General features: G+C 36.6%; 1 protein-coding gene across 1 annotated transcript in view; it reads right to left on the reverse strand.

Annotated features, from left to right (window-relative positions):
* Positions 1-1,937: 1,937 nt before the first annotated feature.
* The window catches only part of SLC9B2 (solute carrier family 9 member B2), a 117,733-nt gene continuing 95,809 nt past the window's right edge, over positions 1,938-23,861 (reverse strand). The window contains exons 16-21 of the mRNA XM_060148533.1: positions 13,923-14,098; positions 9,542-9,648; positions 8,507-8,656; positions 5,120-5,228; positions 4,433-4,569; positions 1,938-2,337 (exon numbers count right to left, since the gene is read on the reverse strand). Of these exons, the coding sequence (XP_060004516.1) occupies positions 2,125-2,337; positions 4,433-4,569; positions 5,120-5,228; positions 8,507-8,656; positions 9,542-9,648; positions 13,923-14,098 (892 nt within the window). The 3' untranslated portion in view covers positions 1,938-2,124. The remainder of the gene's footprint in view (positions 2,338-4,432; positions 4,570-5,119; positions 5,229-8,506; positions 8,657-9,541; positions 9,649-13,922; positions 14,099-23,861) is intronic.

Raw genomic sequence — 23,861 nt, forward strand, 5'->3', positions numbered from 1 at the left:
GCAGGACCTCATCGGATCGTTGTGAGGATTACATGGCTTCCTACACCAGGTCTGGCATGTGGGGAGTTCAGTAAATATTAGCCAGGATGGTCATCATGGCTGGCTTCACAGGTGTGCAACCTCTCAAGTCTCAGAGTCCCACTCTCAGAAGGACTTCGTTTAATGCTTTGCTGTTGCCATCTTGAAAGTCAGTAATTTTTTCTTTGAACTTGTGCTTTGTAATTGACGTCTGGCAGGACAACACAGTATGCACATGGGATTTGCCAGGTTGCAGTGCACACAGGCACAGTGGGCAGTGCTCCAAGCAGTTAGCTTGGTTGCTGGGCTACACACACACACATATGCCTGGGGTGGCCTGGGGCACTGTGGGGTCCTGGATAGGGGGTGGCCGGGGCTGGGACCTAGGCCTGGGTTGCTGGTGGTGATGGTGGCATCAGTGAGAGACACTAGGAGAGATGAGGAACGCTATCCCTGGAGCCTGTCCTGGGGGGACCTACATAAACATTAACTCTCTGGCCTGAGGGCCAGGGTAGGAACTGCAGGGGCTCAGGCAGTAAACTTTGTCAGTAAATTATTACAGAATTGAAGTAAACACATGGACATTGCAATACAGCATGCCAGGAGTTATTAGAACTCGTCAGTGGACTTAGAATCTCTGGTTTTGAAAGCTATTGTAATGCTACGAATATCCAAAGGCTTATAAATAGAAATTAAACGTAAACGTTGTCACATTTGATGGTAAAAAACACTATATCCATATCAAGCTTTGATGAACCAATGATTAAAGAGGAAGACAATTTAAAAATAAATTTCCCTTGTAATTCAAGGTATAGCGAAAGAATGCATAAATAGGTGATTGAACTATATACAAGTCATGAAGCCACTTTTGGTTTCCGGTATAACCTCCAGAAGTTACAGGAAATGTCCGACAGTAAACATGAAAATATCATTGTATACACTGATACATTTACAATGTATCATTGCATACATTTACATCTAAAACTAAATTCAGGCTTACATGAAACTGATTTGTATGAAGAGTTAAATCTTTTTAGAAAAAAGCGTTCTGCGAGAATCATCAGCTGTAGATGTACTAGAATTTGTATTTCAAAATAATTTATCAGAAATGTATCCCGATGTGATCACAGCTTGTACAATACTCTTAACAGCTCCAATCATGGTTGTATCAGCAGAAAGTTCCTTCTCAAAATGAAAAATTATCAAAAATGTTTTGTGATCGTGCCTTTGTCAAGAGCAACTGATGTCACTTTCCATCATATCGATTGAAAATGAGTGGCTAAAAGTATAAATTTTGATGAACCTAATACACAAATTTGCACAGAAGCAGCCAGGAAAATCTTATCACCAAGCTATCATGTTAATAAGCTATTATTTGTTGTATTATATACATTATGACACCAAAAGTTTATTTTTACAATTTGTAAGTGTATGTTGTCATGTCATGTGTCACTATTGTTCTTATGATATTGTGTGCGTAATAAAATAGTCTAAAGGGAAACACTTTAATTCTTTTAACTGCACTTTTTCCCTGTTTTTGAAACAAGGGGTCCCACATTTTTTATTTTTCACTGGGCCCCACAAATTATGTAGCCAAGTGATGGGATGCAGGTGAAAAGCACTGTATAAACTGTAGTGAAACCAGAATTTAAAATGCATTCAGTTGACCCACTTAAATTTGGTGTGTTTTATTCTTGTCATTTTTATTTCTTTTTTCTGGTAATCTTTTTAACTGAATTACTAACCTGATGGAGAGTTCTACTCCTATTTAGAGACTTATACTATCTTATCTTTCTGTCATTTTTATTATGCTTAGTTTGTATTGTGACAGTAAATCCAACCTGATAGAGTCCTTTCAACTTTCCTAGGGTATTTATAAATTTACTTTGTTCTTGAAATACATAAATACTAACAAGGCATTCTATTTTATATTATTTTTATTAAATTAACTTTGGAATAAAAAGTCATAGGAAACACCTGTAGTGAAATCATATATTTAGTAACTCCTTGGTTCTGTGTAGTCTCCACATATTTGTACTTTTTAATTTTTCTCTCATGTAAGAGAATTCATTAAGAGAAGCAGGCAGGTGGTGGCAAATCAACTTTTTAATGAAGTTCTAATCCTGCTAATTCCACTTTCATTTTGTTTGGATCATGGCGAGTAAGTACTTTAGGTCCCAGAATGCCAATAATTAGAGCTCCATTTGGAGCTGCGATCAAGATGGCTAGAAAAGCTATTGTCATCACATCCTTCGAATATGGTTCCAAATGGGGTGCACTGATTCTTGCTCTTTCTAGAGCCAGAGGACCTAAAACAGCCTACATTTAGAGGAGAAAAAGATGAGGCATAAAGAAAAATGTTAAATGGAGTTAACATATAATAAAAGTAAATAGCCCTGTTAAAACAAATAACACCTAGCACTAGACTACTAGAAAAGAGACAAGACAAAGTGTTGAAGAATTTTCATAAATTACTCATCAATCCTATGTTCTTCCTAGCAAATATATCTGGAAGGAGAGTGAAAAAGTGACAAACCAGTGTGCAGACATTTGGGGGCTGTTTTTGTTTTCTTGTCATCTCAGCTTTCCCCTGTTTAAATATATTTTTTGAGTGCTCACATTATTTTCAGAACCTTAGGAGTTTCACCTAAACCAGAGCTTTGCATATTTGCCTTTACCATGTACCACTAGGTTCCTGGCTACAATGAGACAACACAAAATGCTAAGGTTTCTTACAGTTCTTTAGGATTTTGTTGTCTGTCTTCTTGTTCTTACTACTGGGAGGCAGTGTGATACAGTAAAACTGACAAGAGGTTTGGAATCTATACACTGGGCACTGAGACGTTACAAAGTAACTTGCCTAAGGTTATAGGCAAGTAACATGGTATTCAAAATAGGCAGCCTGGTCCCAAGGACCTGCTTTTCTAACCATGACATATAGAGAGTTTTGTTGCATGGAAACTCACAAGCTTCTGTTTTGGAATAACAATGGAGAAAATCTCAGGAAATCAAGACATTATATTGCCAGGTTAAACAGTCTGACAATAAGTAGCAATACCTTATCACTGAATCCGAGAGCAAAACTACAAGGTCTGGCTCTTCTCTCTCTTTCATTCATTCATCATTCATTCTTGTAGGCATGCAATGCTTATTTATTGTGTACCTCCTGCATGTTAGGCACTGTGTTAAGTGCTAGGGAAAAAGAATAACAGAAAAAACAAGCACTGTTCCTATCCTTCCTATATAATCTAGTGGGGAGATTCAGTCATCAATCAAATAGTCATACAAATTAAATATATAATTAAAAATAATATATGTGCATTCATGTATGGTAGAGTGGGTGGCAGGCATAGGAAAGATATATTTTAAAAAGAATCAACATGTCTCTAGTTTAAAATCGTAACACTTAGCTCTACAATATTCAGCAAAATGCAAAAATTCCAATTTTCAGATATACTCTTTTTTTTAATAATCAAAAAAAGGTGTTTTTTTTTTTAAGATTTAAACAATGATTTAAATATAATGCAAATCTGACACCTCACACTCTGATACCTAAAGGAAAAGCACTCCTCAGAGCATCCTACAGCCCCACAACCAGCTCCTCCCCATGCATAGAGTTGCTGCTCCCTACCCCCCACCCCCAAGTTCATTCACTTTCTGGGGCTTCTTATGTGATTTTGGACTCACAAATAAGTTGTAAAAGTAATACAAAGACTTTCTATATACCCTTCATCCAGATTTCCCAAATGTTAACTCTTGTATGACCACAGTACAATAACCAAAAATCAGAAAATTAACACTGATATAATATATATTATATATATACACACACACATACACTAATCTAGAGACCTCATTCAAATTTCAACAACTGTCCAACTAATGTCCTTTTTTTTGGACCATGCCTGAACTAAATCCACTGCATTTAGTAAGTGTTTCCTTGGTCTCCTTTTATGGGAGACAGATCCTTAGTCTGTCTTTGTCTTACATGACCTTGACACTTTTGAAGAGTACTGGTCAATTTTGCACACTGTCTCTCACTTTGCTTTTGTCTAATGTTTTCTCATGATAAGATTGACGTTATGTGTATTTGGCAGGAACGCCCAGAAGTAATGATGTGCCCTTTTCAGCGCATTCAGATATACTCTTATTTTATATCTTGGGAAAATAGAAAAATGTTTTTGTAAGTTTAGGAAGTATTTGTCATTAAAAGCACACTTTTCAATTTCAGAAAAATTGCTTTTAAAAGTGAGTTTCTTAAAGATTACATTAATTTTAATGAGTAGTTACGATCAATCAAACATTTTAAAAGTAAGATTAATGGCCCATATTTTGTGACTGGATGTTTTTTTCATTTAGAATTTTAAAAAAAAATCAACATTAAAATAATTAGAATGACTTAATATGTTCTTACTTGGACTGTAGCTTTGGGCATCCACGATAAAGCAATAAATATTTTCTCCTTAAAATTAAAACCAGCAAAAGACATCAATACAAATGTAAAAGAAATTCGAACCAATAATGCCAAACTCAGTGTAATAACACAAATGCCTACAACAGATAAAAACAAACATGAATAACACAATATTTGGGAAATAGTGGTTCTTTATGCCTAGAGATATGATTTGTAAATGGGTTGAAAGCATTTTAGGGCTAGTGTCTCTGTATACCTTTATTTTTTAAAGTAAAAACAATAATCATAAAAATACAAATATGATTGAGGCTTCTATGTAAAGTGCAAGAGATGATATGATGGTGGAGGTATGGTGAAAAATAAGATAAATTACATTTATTTAATTCTGAGCTAACAGATGTTGAACTTTTACTATAAATGAAAGTATTCAAAAGATGCTAATGGTATCCAATATTTCCCCTCAGAAAAATTTCTAATCTCCATTTCCTCAGATCACTCAGGGAAGATATTCAGGGTTGTCTTTGGTTACAAAGAGCGTACAGGATAAAGGAAGAACAAATGTATGTTACACATGTACTTCTGAAGAAGGTCCTTGTAGCATTCAAAGACATGTTGTAAATAAAAATTATTCAAAGTTTTCTTAAATATTTTCAAATCTTATATTTTTGTGCCTCTAATCATTCTTACCAATAGCATTTGATTTAAGAGATGTGACAGATACTTCCGCTCCAACCAAACCGAAAAGAAGAGGTTGAAAAATATTCCATGCAGTTTGAATAATTTTTTGGACTCTAATCTGTAGAAAAGGGTAATAAATTTTCAGTTATTGTGACACATATAATTATTTGCATTTCAGAAGTTTAAAGTCTCTCTTAACATTTAATAAACTTAAGATATTTTATTTGTAGAAGAAATGTTAAAACAATAAAAATTAAATGAGTAGGTTAATTCTTTTATACAAACACCTAGGTAGAATTTGATTAAAAGAAATCTACAAAGCAATAAAATAAAAATATTATTTGGTTAATTCTGTCATGGAACAAGTAAGGTCTTTGAAGTTCCACACATGTTCTGATGGTACAGTAAGAGTTCTACCTTTGGTTTGTAAGGCAACTGAACAGAGATAGAACTACATCATGCCTGATGAGAACATACTCAAGATCATTCAGACATTTCAGCTCTCAAAAATGAGTTGGGAAAACCTCCACTAAAAATTATCCTGGGACCAAATCCCATGAAAGTGAATCCTGATAGGTCCTAAACAACTAGGAAAAAAATTCTGGTAATCTGTTAGGCCTGCTTCCAAAGGAGCCATATTGAAAACATCAAAGTTACTTTCTCCTTAAAACCAAACCAAAACATTTAATAGATTCTAACTTGATTGCCTGCCTGGCTTCCCTTTCTGGGAATGAATCCCCCCAGTGCTGCTTCCACAATTACACGGTTATAGGAAATGCCCCTAGCGACATAACAGTACTCTGGCTCTTTTCCAGGAATTTGGATGAAGAGATTTTAGTCTCAGTCTGGGTTTATCTTTTTTTACAGGTGGAGATACATAAAACTTTAATATCCTTTGTTTGAGGCATAAACTATCTTCATAACTACTCCCCTTATGACTAGGTTTTCTGGTTGCCATTTATAAAAGTAAGTTTAAAAAAGGAAGTAACAAAAGAAAATCAATATTACTCTTTCTTCTTTGTAGCACATTATCCTAGTTGTTACTTTTAATCTTTAAAATCTATTTATTCTTTACTATTTGATTTCCTTTATCATGTAAACAAACCAGTAGTTTTCATTTATTTGTAATTTATTATTAGTGATTTAATTTCTCTTATAATTATGAATTTATCAGAATGCTAAACAAAATGCCCATATGATTTTTGGATAGGGAAGTTCTCAAGCTGATTCTAAAATTTATCTAAGAAAGAATATGGGCAGGAACAGCCAAGAAATAATTTAAAAATAGGTATAATAAGAGGGAATCTCCTATATAGATTTTGAGACATAAAACTACAGTGATTTAAAATAGAGTGGTATTGGGCTTCCCTGGTGGCACAGTGGTTGAGAGTCCGCCTGCCGATGCAGGGGACGCGGGTTCGTGCCCTGGTCCGGGAAGATCCCACATGCCACGGAGCGGCTGGGCCCGTGAGCCATGGCCGCTGAGCCTGCGCGCCCGGAGCCTGTGCTCCGCAACGGGAGAGGCCACAACAGTGAGAGGCCCACGTACCGCCAAAAAAAAAAAAAGAGTGGTATTGGCATAGAAATAGATAAGTTTAAATAGATTCCAGAAGTAAATTTATATATACATATATATATATATATATATATATATATAGGAGTTTAGCACATGTTAAAAGAGACACTTAAAAAGTCATTGAATAATTGATGGATTAATCAATAAATACTTTGGCAAAAATAGACGATACAATTCATATGCATATATATATGTATGTGTATATATATATGTATGTCTATGAATACATATATATAAACACACACATGTACATCCTTACCTCACATCATTCACAAAAATAGATTCCAGAGGGATTAAAGAACTAAATGAAAAACAAAACAAACGACCAAAGTATTAGATGATAATATATAAGATGTTATAATGTTTATAATCTCATAATCTTGGATGAAAAAATTTTTCTTAAACAAGATGCAGAACCCAAACCAAAAAGGAAAAACTGACAGATTTGACTATAGGAAATTTTACTGCCATACAAAAGACATCAAAAAAAAAGTTGAAGATAAGCAAAAATTACACGCAACATATAGACAACAAAGAATTAGTAGCCCTAACATATAAAGAAACTCTATAAATTAGGAACAAAAAGGCTAATAAACCAATTTAAAAATGGGCAAAGAATATGAATAAGTAGTTATAAAAGAATATATGGATAGAAGCTTACTCCACTACTAATCAGAGAAATATAAATAAAGAATAACAATGTAATATAGTTTCTTACCCATCAGATTGTTAAAAAAAAAAAAACAATTGATAATACCCAAGATTGTTGATGGGTTTAGGTATTAGAGACTCTCCTACACCGCTGGTAGTGAACAGTGTAAATAAAATCCTTTTTAGGGATAATTTGGCAGTACCCATCAAAATAGAAATGTACAATTTCTAAATCCAGCCATTCCACTTCTAGAAATCTATTCCTTCAGAAGTACTTATACATTTGCAAAACCACACATGAATTGGATTGTTCATGGAAGTACTGTTTGTAATAACAAAACATGGAAGTGATCTGTCTACAGATAGAGGAGTGATTAGAGGAAATGATCTGGGAAGGGGATTTGATATTTGGCAATGGTGGGGGAAAGGGAGTCTTTTACATTGTATTCCATATGTGGGCCTTCTTACTGTTTTATTTTTTTTAATTATTATTTTTAAAATAAATTTATTTATTTATTTATTTATATTTGGTTGCATTGGGTCTTCCTTGCTGCGTGCGGGCTTTCTTTTAGTTGAGGTGAGCGGGTGCTACTCTTCATTGCGGTGAGCAGGCTTCTCATTGCGGTGGCTTCTCCTGTTGCGGAGCACAGGCTCTAGGTGCGCGGGCTTCAGTAGTTGTGGCTCGCAGGCTCTAGAGCGCAGGCTCAGCAGTTGTGGCGCATGGGCTTTGTTGCTCTGCAGCATGTGGGATCTTCCCGGACCAGGGCTCGAATCCATGTCCCCTGCATTAGCAGACGGATTCTTAACCACTGCGCCACCAGGGAAGTCCCCTTCTTACTGTTTTAATATTTTATGAGCATATTTGCATGTATTAATTGTATAACTAAAATTTTAATAAATAAAATAATTAAATCAATAAAAGTTATATAATCCTATTGCATTAAACTTGGGAAAAAGAGAAAGGCCTGATGTGATAATTCAACTTCTGATTGCGTTGTAGTCCTTCTTCTAAGTATTTTATTTCCTTGACTGATTCATTCACTTCCTTGAAGATACAAACTTATGGAACATCTTCCAACTAGAGTGCGATTTCCTAAAATGTCCATTATAGATGTAAGAAAAATGCAGTTATTTTATCTTTTAAAAAATGGTGTATTAAAAATATTCACCTTTTCTTTGGACCAACTTGTCCCTGCAATGAAACTCAATACTAGTGTGCATAATCCTCCAGCTGTATGCAAACCAATGCGCTGGCTGCCTAAGACAGCAGAAACGCACATACTCAAGATAAGAAATGCTCTCTTCACTGCAAGCTCTCCCTAGAATTTGATAGATATTTGGAAATTAATTTATGTTAAATATATAATACAATTATCATATCATCTATCATTTATTATTGACCCTTTGATACCATGTCTTCATATGTTGTATAGAATAATGTCTAAAATTTTGACTTTCTCACCACATATTTTAGCAAACTTGGTATCAAGTGACAAAATTTGCAATTACTGAGTTTCATCTTCTGCCATATCTCTGATACTAACATCAGTAAAATGGTTATAATACTTTAACTGTAAGAGAAGAAGGAAAGAAAAGAGACCCATATAACCTGTAGTCCCATATAACATATCCAAAGAATTCTTAAAGATAAATGTCTGAATATCTTTTTAGCTAAGACAATAACTGCAGGGAAATTAAGATGGAAGTTACAGAAGTCTAAGAGTAATGGCATATCCTTTAGGGCAGGAAAGGGTTGAGTTTGATAGTGTGTCCTTGGTCAAAGGGAGAGGGAGTGAATTTAAGTCAGAAAATATGCAGAGATAAATGGGAATATATTTCTCCAAAAATGTTCAACGTAAAGTTTGAGGGAAAAAGACTTTTTTTTAAATGTCAGGAGTCAACAGGCAATTTAATGAAGAAAGGAGTGGGATGGAATGGAGAAGGTACTCTGGATTAAGTACATTTTTCTGATATTCCTTATTTGCCTAATCAGGAAGCAGGGACTTCGGTTAGGGCCACTGACCTGGATCAATCACAACTGTGCTCAGTTTTAAGCAGAGTAGGCACTGGAGGCCTTTTTTGGAGAAAGAGAACTAAATATTAAATTTATTATTTCATGGATCTTCTAAAAGTTCAAATTTTTGAAAGAAATGTCTTTTGAAAGAAATACTGTACTTCCAAACAATAGTTTATTTTTTATTTACCTGATCTCTACTTGGAAAATATCGAGTAAACATTCCCAAAACAATTCCTACCAGCACACCAACAAGTACATCCCGAAAAGCACACAGGAGGTTGCTAAGTACACCACCTGTAAGGGCACATAATAAGAAAAACATTCCATAGAGAAGTATTTTCACATACCCAGCACGTCGGAAAATCAAATGTAGGTGATTCATAAAGAAAGGTATGTATCATAGAATAAATATACCAAAATGGACCTTTAATGTTCCAACACATGAAAACATATACACATCTACTTGATAAATTGAATATGTACTCTCCAATGATTTAATACATATAACTCAGAAATGTTCATTGAATAGATAGGCCAGAAAACAAAGCAGTAATAAGCCACAATGTGCTCCTTTTACACACCCAACCTAAAAGACCAGGTGAGGTAGAAGAACGCACAGAGACTGGCAAAGGAGAACCTCTGGCACCTAGCACAAGGTTGGTAATGTTTTCCTCTGATATTCTATTATGATAAACAAATGATTTAAACATAAAAAGGACAATTTAATAACAACAACAACAGCATAAAAAAAAAGATTTAACCCAGGGTCAATCCTAGGAATATTCAAGGATCAACTGGTTTTTCAATATAATGTCTCATGGATACATGTAGTTTGTTGTAATACGTTTTAAAAAATGTCCAGAGTCACACAAAAAAGTTCAGCTATGCTCTGTGTATTCAACTCAATAAGGTATGTAAATATACATATTTTAGAACTATTTTCCCATTAAAAATAATAGAAGTGGAGCGTGACAACAGTAAGAAGGTAGAATGGGAAGCCCGGAACCTTGATCCCCTACAGAGACACCCATTTAACAACAATATACAGTCCAAAAGGCTTTCTGCTCATTTAAAATATTACAGCAAGAGAAAAGCAACACATCATATATAAGAGAGCGCCCATAAAATTATCAGAGGCTTACACAGCAGGAACCTTATAAGAAGGTAGGATGATATATTCAAAATGTTGAAAAAAAAATGCCACCCAAGAATACTATCCCACAAAATTGTCCTTCAAAGTGAAGGCAAAATTAAGACTTCCTCAGGTAAACAAAGGCTGATGGAGTTCATCACCACTAGACCTGCCTAACAAGAAATGTTAAAGGGAATCCTTAAAGTGGAAATAAAAGGATGTTAGACAGCAACACAAAAGCATTAAATATAAACCTCCAGTAAAGGTAAATAGATGAATTCAGAATCCTGTAATACCTTAATGGTGGTAAGGAAATCACTTTTAATTCTATTTTGGAATTTAAGATAAAAGCACAGGGCTTCCCTGGTGGTGCAATGGTTGAGAGTCCACCTGCCGATGCAGGGGACATGGGTTCGTGCCCCGGTACGGGAGGATCCCACATGCCGCAGAGCGGCTGGGCCCGTGAGCCATGGCCGCTGAGCCTGCGCGTCCGGAGCCTGTGCTCCGCAACGGGAGAGGCCACAACAGTGAGAGGCCCGCGTACCGCAAAAAAAAAAAAAAAAAAAAGCAACCACGTACCGCCAAAAAAAAAAAAAAAAAGCACAAAAGATAACTGTAAAACTATGTTAATGGATACATAATATAAAAAATGTAATTTGTGACAATGATAACATAAAGTGAGGAGGCTGAGAGGTAAAGGAGAAGAGGAGTAGAGCTTTTGAATGCAATTGAAGTTGTTGTCATTTTAAAACAGATTGCTATAAACTTTAAGGACGGAAAAAGATATTCCATGCAAATGGTACCCCAAAGAGAGCAGGGGTGGTCATACTTATATCAGACAAATAGACTTTAGGTCAAATACTGTCACAAGACGTAAAGAAGGACATTACATAATGGTAAAAGGGCCAATTGACCTGGAAGGTAAGGTTAGATCTCAATATCTACTATATTCCAAAATATAGATGCTTTGAAGATCTAATGTGTAAAATAAAACTTTTAAACTTTTAAGAGACAGTTTACATAGTTATGTGGTGGAAGAGGATTTTTAAGCATGTACCTGCTTGGTTTCCACTTTTTCAGTCCTCTTCAAATTAGGTTTGGTCTCCTGTAGAATGTTCCCCTAGCATCTTATGCTATGTAATATTTATTACATCTGTAATTATTTGTTTAATATAAACCCCTTGAGACCATTGACCACGTGGTCTTCTCTGTCTGCTGTGTCGGGAGGCAGGATAGAATAGTAGTTAAAAGTGTGGGCCTGGGGTCAGGCTGCTAGGTTTGCATCTTGGTTCCCCTACTTATTAAATCTGTGACTTTGAGCACATTACTTAACCTCTGTTCCTTAGTTTCCTTATATGCAAAATGAGCATAGCACTATTGTGACTGTTGAGTCAAAACATCTACAGAACTTACAGCAAGTACAAAGCAATTACTCAATAAAAACTAATATCGTTGTTCACTGTTGATCCTCAGTGTTTGATACAGTAGCTGGTACAATGGAAGAGGAGCACAAAAAATATTTTTTGAAAGAATGACTGATACCAGTCATGAAGGAAAAGGTGGCCAGATCTGAAAATAAAAAATTTAGGACTTCTGAATGACAGAAAAGAGATAAAGTTAAAAGTCAAATTACAAAAACCATAGCATATAAAACAAATGGTTATCATTCTTAATTTTGTGCAGAATCTTAACAAATCAAAAGAACAAATGATGAACACACCTATAGGATATAGGCAAAATATTTCAAGAAAAGCAATCTATTAAACATTCCAAAATGCTAATGGCCAATAAACACGAACATTTGTTTAACATCACTAGTATTCAAAGTACTTCCTTTAAAGAGACCTCACTCTTCACCTGTCAAATTAGCTAAGCTAAAAAGGACTAGTAAATACCTAATTTTGAAGAAGGTGAAGAGCATGAAGGTGGCATGCTTGTGCACCCTGGTAGGACAAGATATTGTGGCAATATATTTCAAAAATCTTAGAATGTTATATACTTTTTAACTCAATAATTTCTCTTTTAAGACTAAGAAAATATTGGGACTTCCCTCGTGGCGCAGTGGTTAAGAATCTGCCTGCCAAAACAGGGGACACGCATTCAGTCCCTGGTCCAGGAAGATCCCACATGCTGCAGAGCAACTAAGCCCGTGTGCCACAACTACTGAGCCTTCGAGCCACAGCTACTGAAGCGCAGGTGCCTAGAGCCCATGCTCTGCAACAAGAGAAAGCACCTCAATGAGAAGCCCACGCACCGCAATGAAGAGTAGCCCCCACTCGCCACAACTAGAGAAAAGTTTGCGCACAAAAATGACCCAACACAGCAAAAAATAAAACTTTTTAAAAAAGTATTAAAAAAGATTAAGAAAATATTAAGATTAAGTACAACTATTTAGCTGTTCAACCAAGCATTATTTTAATAGTAAATACTGGTGTCAATTTCAATTTTCAACATGTTAAGTAACCATGATGCAGCCAATCGAATACTATGCAACCATTTCAAATGTCATAGAAATATTTACTGAAAAGGACCATGTTTGCAATACACAGGTAAATGCAAAACAACTCAGGTTATAAGAAAGTATGGTTACTATTCAATAATTTTATAAGACTATTGGGAGGGAGAGAAAGAGCTAGAGATAGATGGGGATGGGGGAGAAAAGGAGAAGTCTGGGTGAATTTACATCAAAAGATTCACAATTATTATTCCTGGGGGTATAACTATTACATACTTTATTTCTATATTTTCCCTTTTTTCCTTCTTATTCATTTATATCTTATGATTTTAAGAGAAACTATATATATATAACTTCTCAGCTTTAAAATGTTTTGGTGCTTTAATAATACAGAATATTGAACTTCGAACACTGGCAGATAATTAATGCATTATTAAATGTGGAGTGTTTACTTTCACAATTTCTGCCAAGTGACATTCAAGATCAAATATCACCTTGGGATTTAGAATTGTTGCAGGATCTTGTCCCATCACTACCAAAAAGACACACACTTGTCCACACTCTATATATTTAAGTTGGCTTAGTAACAGAGCAACCAGTTATTTATAATGATGGCCAGAAAGGTACATCTCCAAAATATCTATTCAATATATTAGTAGTACTAATAATATTGCTGCCTAAATTTTTCTATTGAAAACTGTGACAAAATTCCAAAGCAACAAGAGCAGATAAATGGTAATAATATGGGTTATCAAATTAATTGGAATATTTAGTTATTAAAAGGAAATCATTTGTGTTAAGTAGTGGTATCTTAACCCATTGAAATTCCTTCTCTGGTCTAGAATGAGCTGTCTATGAAGAATAAAAAGATGTTACATAGAAAAGTCTTCATTAATAAATGCAGAGGCAAAGACACAAACCTTGTTTAAAGAACAAAAAAAGCAATGAATTATACGGTAGCTGTTGTATTTTTTTGTTTACCTGAGGAGAAGACTATGCTCAAGCATGTATTGAATCCACTGATAGCCACGATGTCATCCAAACTGCTGGCAGCTATTAATAAGGTTGGAATGCCTTTCTCAAAACCATATCCCTTTTCTTGCAAACGTAGCATGGAAGGGACAACAACAGCAGGAGAGACTGCACTGACTACAAAACTGAGAGAAAAATCTTTGAAAACCAACTTAAAAACATCCTTTTAACAAAAGTGTTTTATAGTAAATTGTACAACAAATGTATTAACCTTTACAATGACTTTTTTATTGGAGTATAATTGCTTTACAATGTTGTGTTAGTTTCTGCTGTACAGCGAAGTGAATCAGCTATATGTATACATATATTCCCTCCCTCTTGGACCTCCCTCACCCCCCTTCCCACCCATCTAGGTCATCACAGAGCACCGAGCTGAGCTCCCTGTGCAACACAGCAGGTTCCCACTAGCTATCTATTTTACACATGATAGTGTATATATGTCAACCCTAATCTCCCAGTTTGTCCCACCCTCCCTTTCCCCATCTGTGTCCACATGTCTGTTCTCTATATCTGTGTCTCTATTCCTACCCTGGAAATAGGTTCATCTGTACCATTTTTCTAGATCCCACATGTGTGTGTTAATATACGATATTTGTTTTTCTCTTTCTGACTTACTTCACTCTGTATGACAGACTCTAGGTCCATCCACATCTCTACAAATGACCCAGTTTCATTCCTTTTTATGGCTGAGTAATATTCCATTATATATATGTACCACATCTTCTCTTTACAATGACTTTGAATGCAAAAATTCTGCTCTTGAGTGAATGTCATTTAATGGTGGTAAAAATGTTCACACATTCTTTAGTGCTGGTTAAAACTCTAGAGAAATTTCATTCAAGATGTTGGGTCAAGCACAAATTGCAGCCTTTACCTCCATCTCAAAACCATTTGAAATGAAGACATGAAAATAATAGGAGAGGGAGGAACCAAGATGATGGAGTAGAAGGACATGCTCTCACTCCCTCTTGTGAGAACACCAGAATCACAACTAGCTGGGACAACATTGACAGGAAGACACTGGAACTCACCAAAAAAGGTACCCCACATCCAAATACAAAGGAGAAGCCACAATGAGACGGTAGGAGGGGCGCAATCACAGTAAAATCAAATCCCATAACTGCTGGGTGGGTGACTCACAGACTGGAGAACCCTTATACCACAGAAGTCCACCCACTGGAGTGAAGGTTCTGAGCCCCACGTCAGGCTTCCCAACCTGGGGGTCTGGCAATGGGAGGAGGAATTCCTAGAGAATCAGACTTTGAAGCCTAGTGGGATTTGACTGCAGGACTTCAACAGGACTGGGGGAAACAGAGACTCCATTCTTGGAGGGCACACAGAAAGTAGTGTGTGCATCGGGACCCAGGGGAAGGAGCAGTGACCTCAGGGGAGACTGAACCAGATCTACCTGCTAGTGTTGGAGGGTCTCCTGCAGAGGCGGCCGGTGGCTGTGGCTCACGGTGGGGACAAGGACACTGGCAGCAGAAGTTCTGGGAAGTACTCCTTGGTGTGAGCCCTCCCAGATTCTGTCATTAGCACCAGCAAAGAGCCCAGGTAGGCTCCAGTGTTGGGTTGCCTCAGGCCAAACAACCAACAGGGAGGGAACCCAGCCCCACCCATCAACAGTCAAGTGGATTAAAGTTTTACTGAGCTCTGCCCACCAGAGTAACAGTCAGCTCTACCCACCACCAGTCCCTCCCATCAGGAAACTTATACAAGCCTCTTAGATAGCCTCATCCACCAGAGGGCAGAGAACAGAAGCAAGAAGAACTACATTCCTGCAGCCTGTGGAACAAAAACCACATTCAAAGAAAGACAGACAAGATGAAAAGGCAGAGGGCTATGTACCAGATGAAGGAACAAGATAAAACCCTGGAAAAATAACTAAATGAAGTGGAGATAGGCAACCTTACAGAAAAAGAATTCAGAATAATGATAGTGAAGATGATCCAGGACCTCGGAAAAAGAATGGAGGCAAAGATCCAGAAGATGAAAGAAATGCTTAACAAAGACCTAGAATAATTAAACAACAAACAAACAGAGATGAACAATACAATAACTGAAATGAAAACTACATTAGAAGGAATCAATAGCAGAATAACTGAGGCAGAAGAATGGATAAGTGACCTAGAAGACAGAATGGTGGAATTCACTGCTGCAGAACAGAATCAAGAAAACAGAATGAAAATAAATGAAGACAGCCTAAGAGACCTCTGGGACAACTTTAAACGCAACAACATTCACATTATAGGGGTCCCAGAAGGAGAAGAGAGAGAGAAAGGACCAGAGAAAATATTTGAAGAGATTATAGTAGAAAACTTCCCTAACATGGGAAAGGAAATAGCCACCCAAGTCCAGGAAGCACAGTGAGTCCCATACAGGATAAACCCAAGGAGAAACACGCTGAGACACATAGTAATCAAATAGGCAAAAATTAAAGACAAAGAAAAATTACTGAAAGCAGCAAGGGAAAAATGACAAATCACATACAAGGGAACTCTCATAAGGTTAACAGCTGATTTCTCAGCAGAAACTCTACAAGTCAGAAGGGAGTGGCATGATATACTTAAAGTGATGAAAGGGAAGAAGGTACAACCAAGATTACTCTACCCGGCAAGGAACTCATTCAGATTCAATGGAGAAATCAAAAGCTTTACAGACAAGCAAAAGCTAAGAGAATTCAGCACCACCAAACCAGCTCTATAACAAATGATAAGGAACTTCTCTAAGTAGGAAACAAGAAAAGAAAAGGACCTACAAAAACAAACCCAAAACAATTAAGAAAATGGTCATAGGAACATACATATCAATAATTACCTTAAACGTGAATGGATTAAATGCTCCAACCAAAAGACACAGGCCTGCTGAATGGATACAAAAACAAGACCCATCTCTATGCTGTCTACAAGAGACCCACTTCAGACCTAGGGATACATACAGACTGAAAGTGAGGGGATGGAAAAAGATATTCCATGCAAATGGAAATCAAAAGAAAGCTGGAGTAGCAATACTCATATCAGATAAAATAGACTTTACAATAAAGAATGTTACAAGAGACAAGGAAGGACACTACATAATGATCAAGGGATCAATCCAAGAAGAAAATATAACAATTATAAATATATATGCACCCAACATAGGAGCACCTCAGTACATAAGGCAACTGCTAACAGCTATAAAAGAGGAAATCGACAGTAACACAATAATAGTGGGGGACTTTAACACCTCACTTACACCAATGGAAAGATCATCCAAAATGAAATCAAATAAGGAAACAGAAGCTTTAAATGACACAATAGACCAGACAGATTTAATTGATATTTATAGGACATTCCATCCAAAAACAGCAGATTACACTTTCTTCTCAAGTGCGCATGAAACATTCTCCAGGATAGATCACATCTTGGGTCACATATCAAGCCTCAGTAAATTTAAGAAAATTGAAATCATATCAAGTATCTTTTCTGACCACAACGCTATGATATTAGAAATAGATTACAGGGGAAAAAATGTAGAAAAACACAAACACATGGAGGCTAAACAATACATTACTAAATAACCAAGAGATCACTGAAGAAATCAAAGAGGAAATCAAAAAATGCCTAGAGACAAATGACAATGAAAACACGATGATCCAAAACCTATGCGATGCACCAAAAGCAGTTCTAAGAGGGAAGTTTATAGCTATGAAAGCCTACCTCAAGAAACAAGAAAAATCTCATATAAACAATCTAAATTTACACCTAAAGGAACTAGAGAAAGAAGAACAAACAAAACCCAAAGTTAGCAGAAGGAAAGAAATCATAAAGATCAGAGCAGAAACAAATGAAATAGAAACAAAGAAAACAATAGCAAAGATCAATAAAACTAAAAGCTGGTTCTTTAAGAAGATAAACAAAATTGATAAATCATTAGCCAGACTCATCAAGAAAAAGAGGGAGAGGACCCAAATCAATAAAATTAGAAATAAAAAAGAAGTTACAACAGACACTGCAGAAATACAAAGCATCCTAAGAGACTACTACAAGCAACTCTATGCCAATAAAGTGGACAACCTGGAAGAAATGGACAAATTCTTAGAAAGGTATAACCTTCCAAGACAGAAACAGAAAGAAATAGAAAATGTAAACAAACCAATCACAAGTAATGAAATTGAAACTGTGATTAAAAATCTTCCAACAAACAGAAGTCCAGGACCAGATGGCTTCACAGGTGAATTCTATCAAACATTTAGAGAACAGCTAACACCCATCCTTCTCAAACTCTTTCAAAACACTGCAGAGGAAGGAACACTCCCAAACTCATTCTATGAGGCCACCATCACCCTGATACCAAAACCAGACAAAGATACTACAAAAAAAGAAAATTACAGACCAATATCACTGATGAATATAGATGCAAAAATCCTCAACAGAATACTAGCAAACAGAATCCAACAACACATTAAAAGGATCATACACCATGATCAAGTGGGATTTATTCCAGGGATGCAAGGATTCTTCAATATACGTAAATCAATCAGTGTGATACACCATATTAACAAATTGAAGAATAAAAACCATATGATCATCTCAATAGATGCAGAAAAAGCTTTTGAGAAAATTCAACACCCATTTATGATAAAAACTCTCCAGAAAGTGGGCATAGAGGGAACCTACCTCAACATAATAAAGGCCATATAAGACAAACCCTTAGCAAACATCATTCTCAATGGTGAAAAACTGAAAGCATTTCCTCTAAGATCAGGAACAAGACAAGGATGTCCACTCTCACCACTATTATTCAACATAGTTTTGGAAGTCCTAGCCACAGCAATCAGAGAAGAAAAAGAAATAAAAGGAATACAAATTGGAAAAGAAGAAGTAAAACTGTTACTGTTTGCAGATGACATGATAATATACATAGAGAATCCTAAAGATGCCACCAGAAAACTACTAGAGCTAATCAATGAATTTGGTAAAGTTGCAGAATGCAAATTAATGCACAGAAATCTCTTGCATTCCTATACAGTAATGATGAAAAATCTGAAAGAGAAATTAAGGAAACACTCCCATTTACCACTGCAACAAAAAGAATAAAATACCTAGGAGTAAACCTATCTAGGGAGACAAAAGACCTGTATGCAGAAAACTTTAAGACACTGATGAAAGAAAGTAAAGATGATACCAACAGATGGAGAGATATACCATGTTCTTGGATTGGAAGAATCAATATTGTGAAAATGACTATACTACCCAAAGCAATCTACGGATTCAATGCAATCCCTATCAAATTACCAATAGCAGTTTTTATGAGCAAAAAATCTTAAAAGAGCAAAAAATCTTAAAATTTGTATGGAGACACAAAAGACCCCGAATAGCCAAAGCAGTCTTGAGGGGAAAAAACGGAGCTGGAGGAATCAGACTCACTGACTTCAGACTATACTACAAAGCTACAGTAATCAAGACAATATGGTACTGGCACAAAAACAGAAACAGAGATCAATGGAATAAGATAGAAAGCCCAGAGAAACCCACACACCTATGGTCAACTAATCTATGACAAAGGAGGCAAGGATATACAATGGAGAAAAGACAGTCTCTTCAATAAGTGGTGCTGGGAAAACTGGACAGCTACATGTAAAAGGCTGAAATTAGAACACTCCCTAACACCATATATAAAAATAAACTCAAAATGGATTAAAGACCTAAATGTAAGGTCAGACACTATCAAGCTCTTAGAGGAAAACATAGGCAGAACACTCTATGACATAAATCACAGCAAGATCCTTTTTGACCCACTTCCTAGAGAAATGGAAATAAAAACAAAAATAAACAAGACCAAAAGACAACCCTCAGAATGGGAGAAAATATTTGCAAATGAAGCAACTGACAAAGGATTAATCTACAAAATTTACAAGCAGCTCATGCAGCTCAATAACAAAAAAACAAACAACCCAATCCAAAAATGGGCAGAGGACCTAAATAGACATTTCTCTGAAGAAGATATACAGATTGCCAACAAACACATGAAAGAATGCTCAACATCATTAATCATTAGAGAAATGCAAATCAAAACTACAATGAGATATCATCTCACACCGGTCAGAATGGCCATCATCAAAAAATCTAGAAACAATAAATGCTAGAGAGGGTGTGGAGAAAAGGGAACCCTCTTGCACTGTTGGTGGGAATGTAAATTGATACAGCCACTATGGAGAACAGTATGGAGGTTCCTTAAAAAACTACAAATAGAACTATCATACGACCCAGCAATCCCACTACTGGGCATATACCCTGAGAAAACCATAATTGAAAAAGAGTCATGTACCAAAATGTTCATTGCAGCTCTACTTACAACAGCCAGGATATGGAAGCAACCTAACTGTCCATCAACAGATGAATGGATAAAGAAGATGTGGCACATATATACAATGGAATATTACTCAGCCATAAAAAGAAACGAAATTGAGTTATTTGTAGTGGAGTGGATGGACCTAGAGTCTGTCATACAGAGTGAAGTAAGTCAGAAAGAGAAAACCAAATACCGTATGCTAACACATATGTATGGAATCTAAGAAAAAAAAAAAAGGTCATGAAGAACCTAGGGGTAAGAAGGAATAAAGACACAGGCCTACTAGAGCATGGACTTGAGGATATGGGGAGGGGGCAGGGTAAGCTGTGACAAAGTGAGAGAGTGGCATGGACATATATGCACTACCAAACGTAAAATAGGTAGCTAGTGGGAAGTAGCCACATAGCACATGGAGATCAGCTAGGTGGTTTGTGACCACCTAGAGGGGTGGGAGGGAGGGAGACGCAAGAGGGAAGAGGTATGGGAACATATGTATATGTATAACTGATTCACTTTGTTATAAAGCAGAAACTAACATGCCATTGTAAAGCAATTATACTCCAATAAAGATGTTAAAAAAAAAAAGACAACCCTCAGAATGGGAGAAAATATTTGCAAACAAATCAACGGACAAAGGATTAATCTCCAAAATATATCAACAGCTCATGCAGCTCAATATTAAAGAAACAAACAACCCAATCCAAAAATGGGCAGAAGACTTAAATAGACATTTCTCCAAAGAAGACATACAGATGGCCAAGAAGCACATGAAAAGCTGCTCAACATCACTAATTATTAGAGAAATGCAAGTCAAAACTACAATGAGGTATCACCTCACACCAGTTAGAATAGGCATCACCAGAAAATCTACAAACAACAAATGCTGGAGAGGGTGTGGAGAAAAGGGAACCCTCTTGCACTGTTGGTGAGAATGTAAATTGATACAGCCACTATGGAGAACAGTATGGAGGTTCCTTAAAAAGCTAAAAATTGAATTACCATATGATCCAGCAATCCCACTACTGGGCATATACCCAGAGAAAACCATAATTCAAAAAGACACATGCACCCCATTGTTCATTGCAGCACTATTTATAATAGCCAGGTCATGGAAGCAACCTAAATGCCCATCGACAGATGAATGAATAAAGAAGATGTGGTACATATATACAATGGAATATTACTCAGCTATAAAAAGGAATGAAATTGGATCATTTGTTGAGACATGGATGGATCTAGAGACTCAAACAGAGTGAAGTAAGTCATAAAGAAAAAACCAAATATCGTATATTAACGTATGTATGTGGAACCTAGAAAAATGGCACAGATGAACCGGTTTGCAGGGCAGAAGTTGAGACACAGATGTAGAGAACAAACGTATGGACACCAAGGGGGGAATGCCGTGGGGGGGGGGGTGGGAAAAAAAATTCAAACTACCTCCTCATCCTCCTCTAAGTAAACGTGGACTACTATTTAAGATTCAAAATTATTTCCTATTTAATTTTGTCATTTTTAATATTTAATTATTAGAATTGTGATATTTAATACAATTTTGAAATTCAAACAAAAAACCCCAGCATGTATGATATAACCCTAATTTTATTAAATATATATTATTTTTAAAAAAGAAAAGAAAATAATAGGAAAATCCATAACCTAGCTAGAAGACAAAAGAGGAATCCTCAATGGACAAGAAACTAAGTGTATACAGGAAGATTAGAGACAGACAGTTTAGGATTGAGAAAGGAAATCATAAGCCAAAAAGCGTATAAGATTGCTACAGAAGATATGGTGTACTCCTAAAAATGTCCCAAGCCCAGAAGGCAGATCCTGGGAGTAGGAGGCACCTCTGAGGAAATCAAATGGTAATTACTTAGAGTACCACCATAAGAATGGCCCGTCAGATGTAGTCTCCACGGCATTCCTACCTCTTGAACAAGTTAGTAAGGAAGACATCTGCCCAAAAGAAGGAAAAATGAGTGTGGGCACCTAAGCCACAAAGGCAAATGAGAAAATTTCTGGGGTGGTTGATGACACCCCTGAGGAATGGGGAAATTCCTGCTCAGAATACCTTCTGTTCGTATATCCCATCCAGAACGTTGCCTTGTCTCTTCCACATTCACCTTCTAAATGCTGCAGTAGTGATGCGCGTGGTCCCCACCAGAACCCATTTGCCAGGCCAGTGTACCTGTGCCCCAGCTGCTGCTTGTTGCCTGCTAACCACTGACAACTGCAGCTTTCTGGAAGCCTTGCCCTGATAACAAGAGCTTACCTGTGGATGCTAAGGAAGTTCACCACTTCCCCCTTCCAGACAGCTCCTGCCAATGACTGACTGATGTGAGGGTCTAACAGTTTAGCTTCTATGCCTCTGGCTGTACAACCTCTCTGGTGCAGTTTATAATCAAGATTTCCCTAGGGACTCAAGAAGAACCTAGAATTCTCTGAAAACACATATTTGCCCAGTTCAGTGGTTCCTGAACTTTACTGCACATTGGAACCACCTATTTATCTGTTGCTGCTTAACAAATCATGCCCAAACTTAGAAGCTTAAAACAACACACATTTATTATCTCACAACTTCTGTGGGTCAGGAGTCTGGGTATGGCTTAGCTGTATGCCTCTTCCTACCCAAGGTCTCTCATGAGGTGGATGGGAGAAGATCTGCTTTCAAGTTTACTCACATGGCCGTTGATAGGTTCAGCCTCTTTCCCTGAGGGCTTCTCTGCAAGGCTGCTCGCAACATGGCAGCTGTCTTCCCCCAAGACAAGCAATTAAAGAGAGTGCAAGAGAGAACAAGGAAGACAGAAGTCATTGTCTTCTTATGACCTAATCTTCTTAGAAGAAATATCCTATCACTTCTGCGGTATTCTGTCCATTGGAAGCAAGTCAGTAAGTCCAGCCCACATTTAAACAGAAGTTTAAATATCAGAAAGCAGGGATCACTGACAGTGATCTTACCATGTACTTGGGATCTTTAAAAAATATGGATGCCTGGATTCACATTCCAAGACATTCTGATCTGATCTAGAATGAAGTTTGACATGAATACTGGGATATTGTAAAGTTTTTTAATTGTTGTAAAAAATACATAATATAAAATTAACTTTATTTTTAAGTGTACAGTTCAGTAGTGCAAATGATATTCACATTGTTGTGTAACATATACTTAGAACTTTTTCATCTTGCAAAACCAAAACTCTATACTCATTGAGCAACACCCTTTTCCCCCTCACCCAAGCCCCTGACAACCACCATTCTACTTTCTGTTAACATGATTTTGACTACTCTAGACATATCAGTGGAATCATACAGTATTTGTCCTGGCTTATTTCACTCAACATAATGTCCTCAAGGTTTATCCATGCTGTAGAATGAGACAGGATTTCCTTCTTTTTTACAGCTGAATAATATTCCTCTCTCTCTCTCTGTGTGTGTGTGTGTGTGTGTGTGTGTGTGTGTGTGTGTGTGTGTGTATCCCACATTTTCTTTATCCATTCATCTGTCCATGGATATTTGGGCTGCCTCTACCTCTTGGCTATTGTGAATTATGTTGCA

This window comes from Lagenorhynchus albirostris, chromosome 4 (genome assembly GCF_949774975.1).
Source record: "Lagenorhynchus albirostris chromosome 4, mLagAlb1.1, whole genome shotgun sequence".
In the NCBI taxonomy this organism is placed as follows: Eukaryota; Metazoa; Chordata; class Mammalia; order Artiodactyla; family Delphinidae; genus Lagenorhynchus; species Lagenorhynchus albirostris.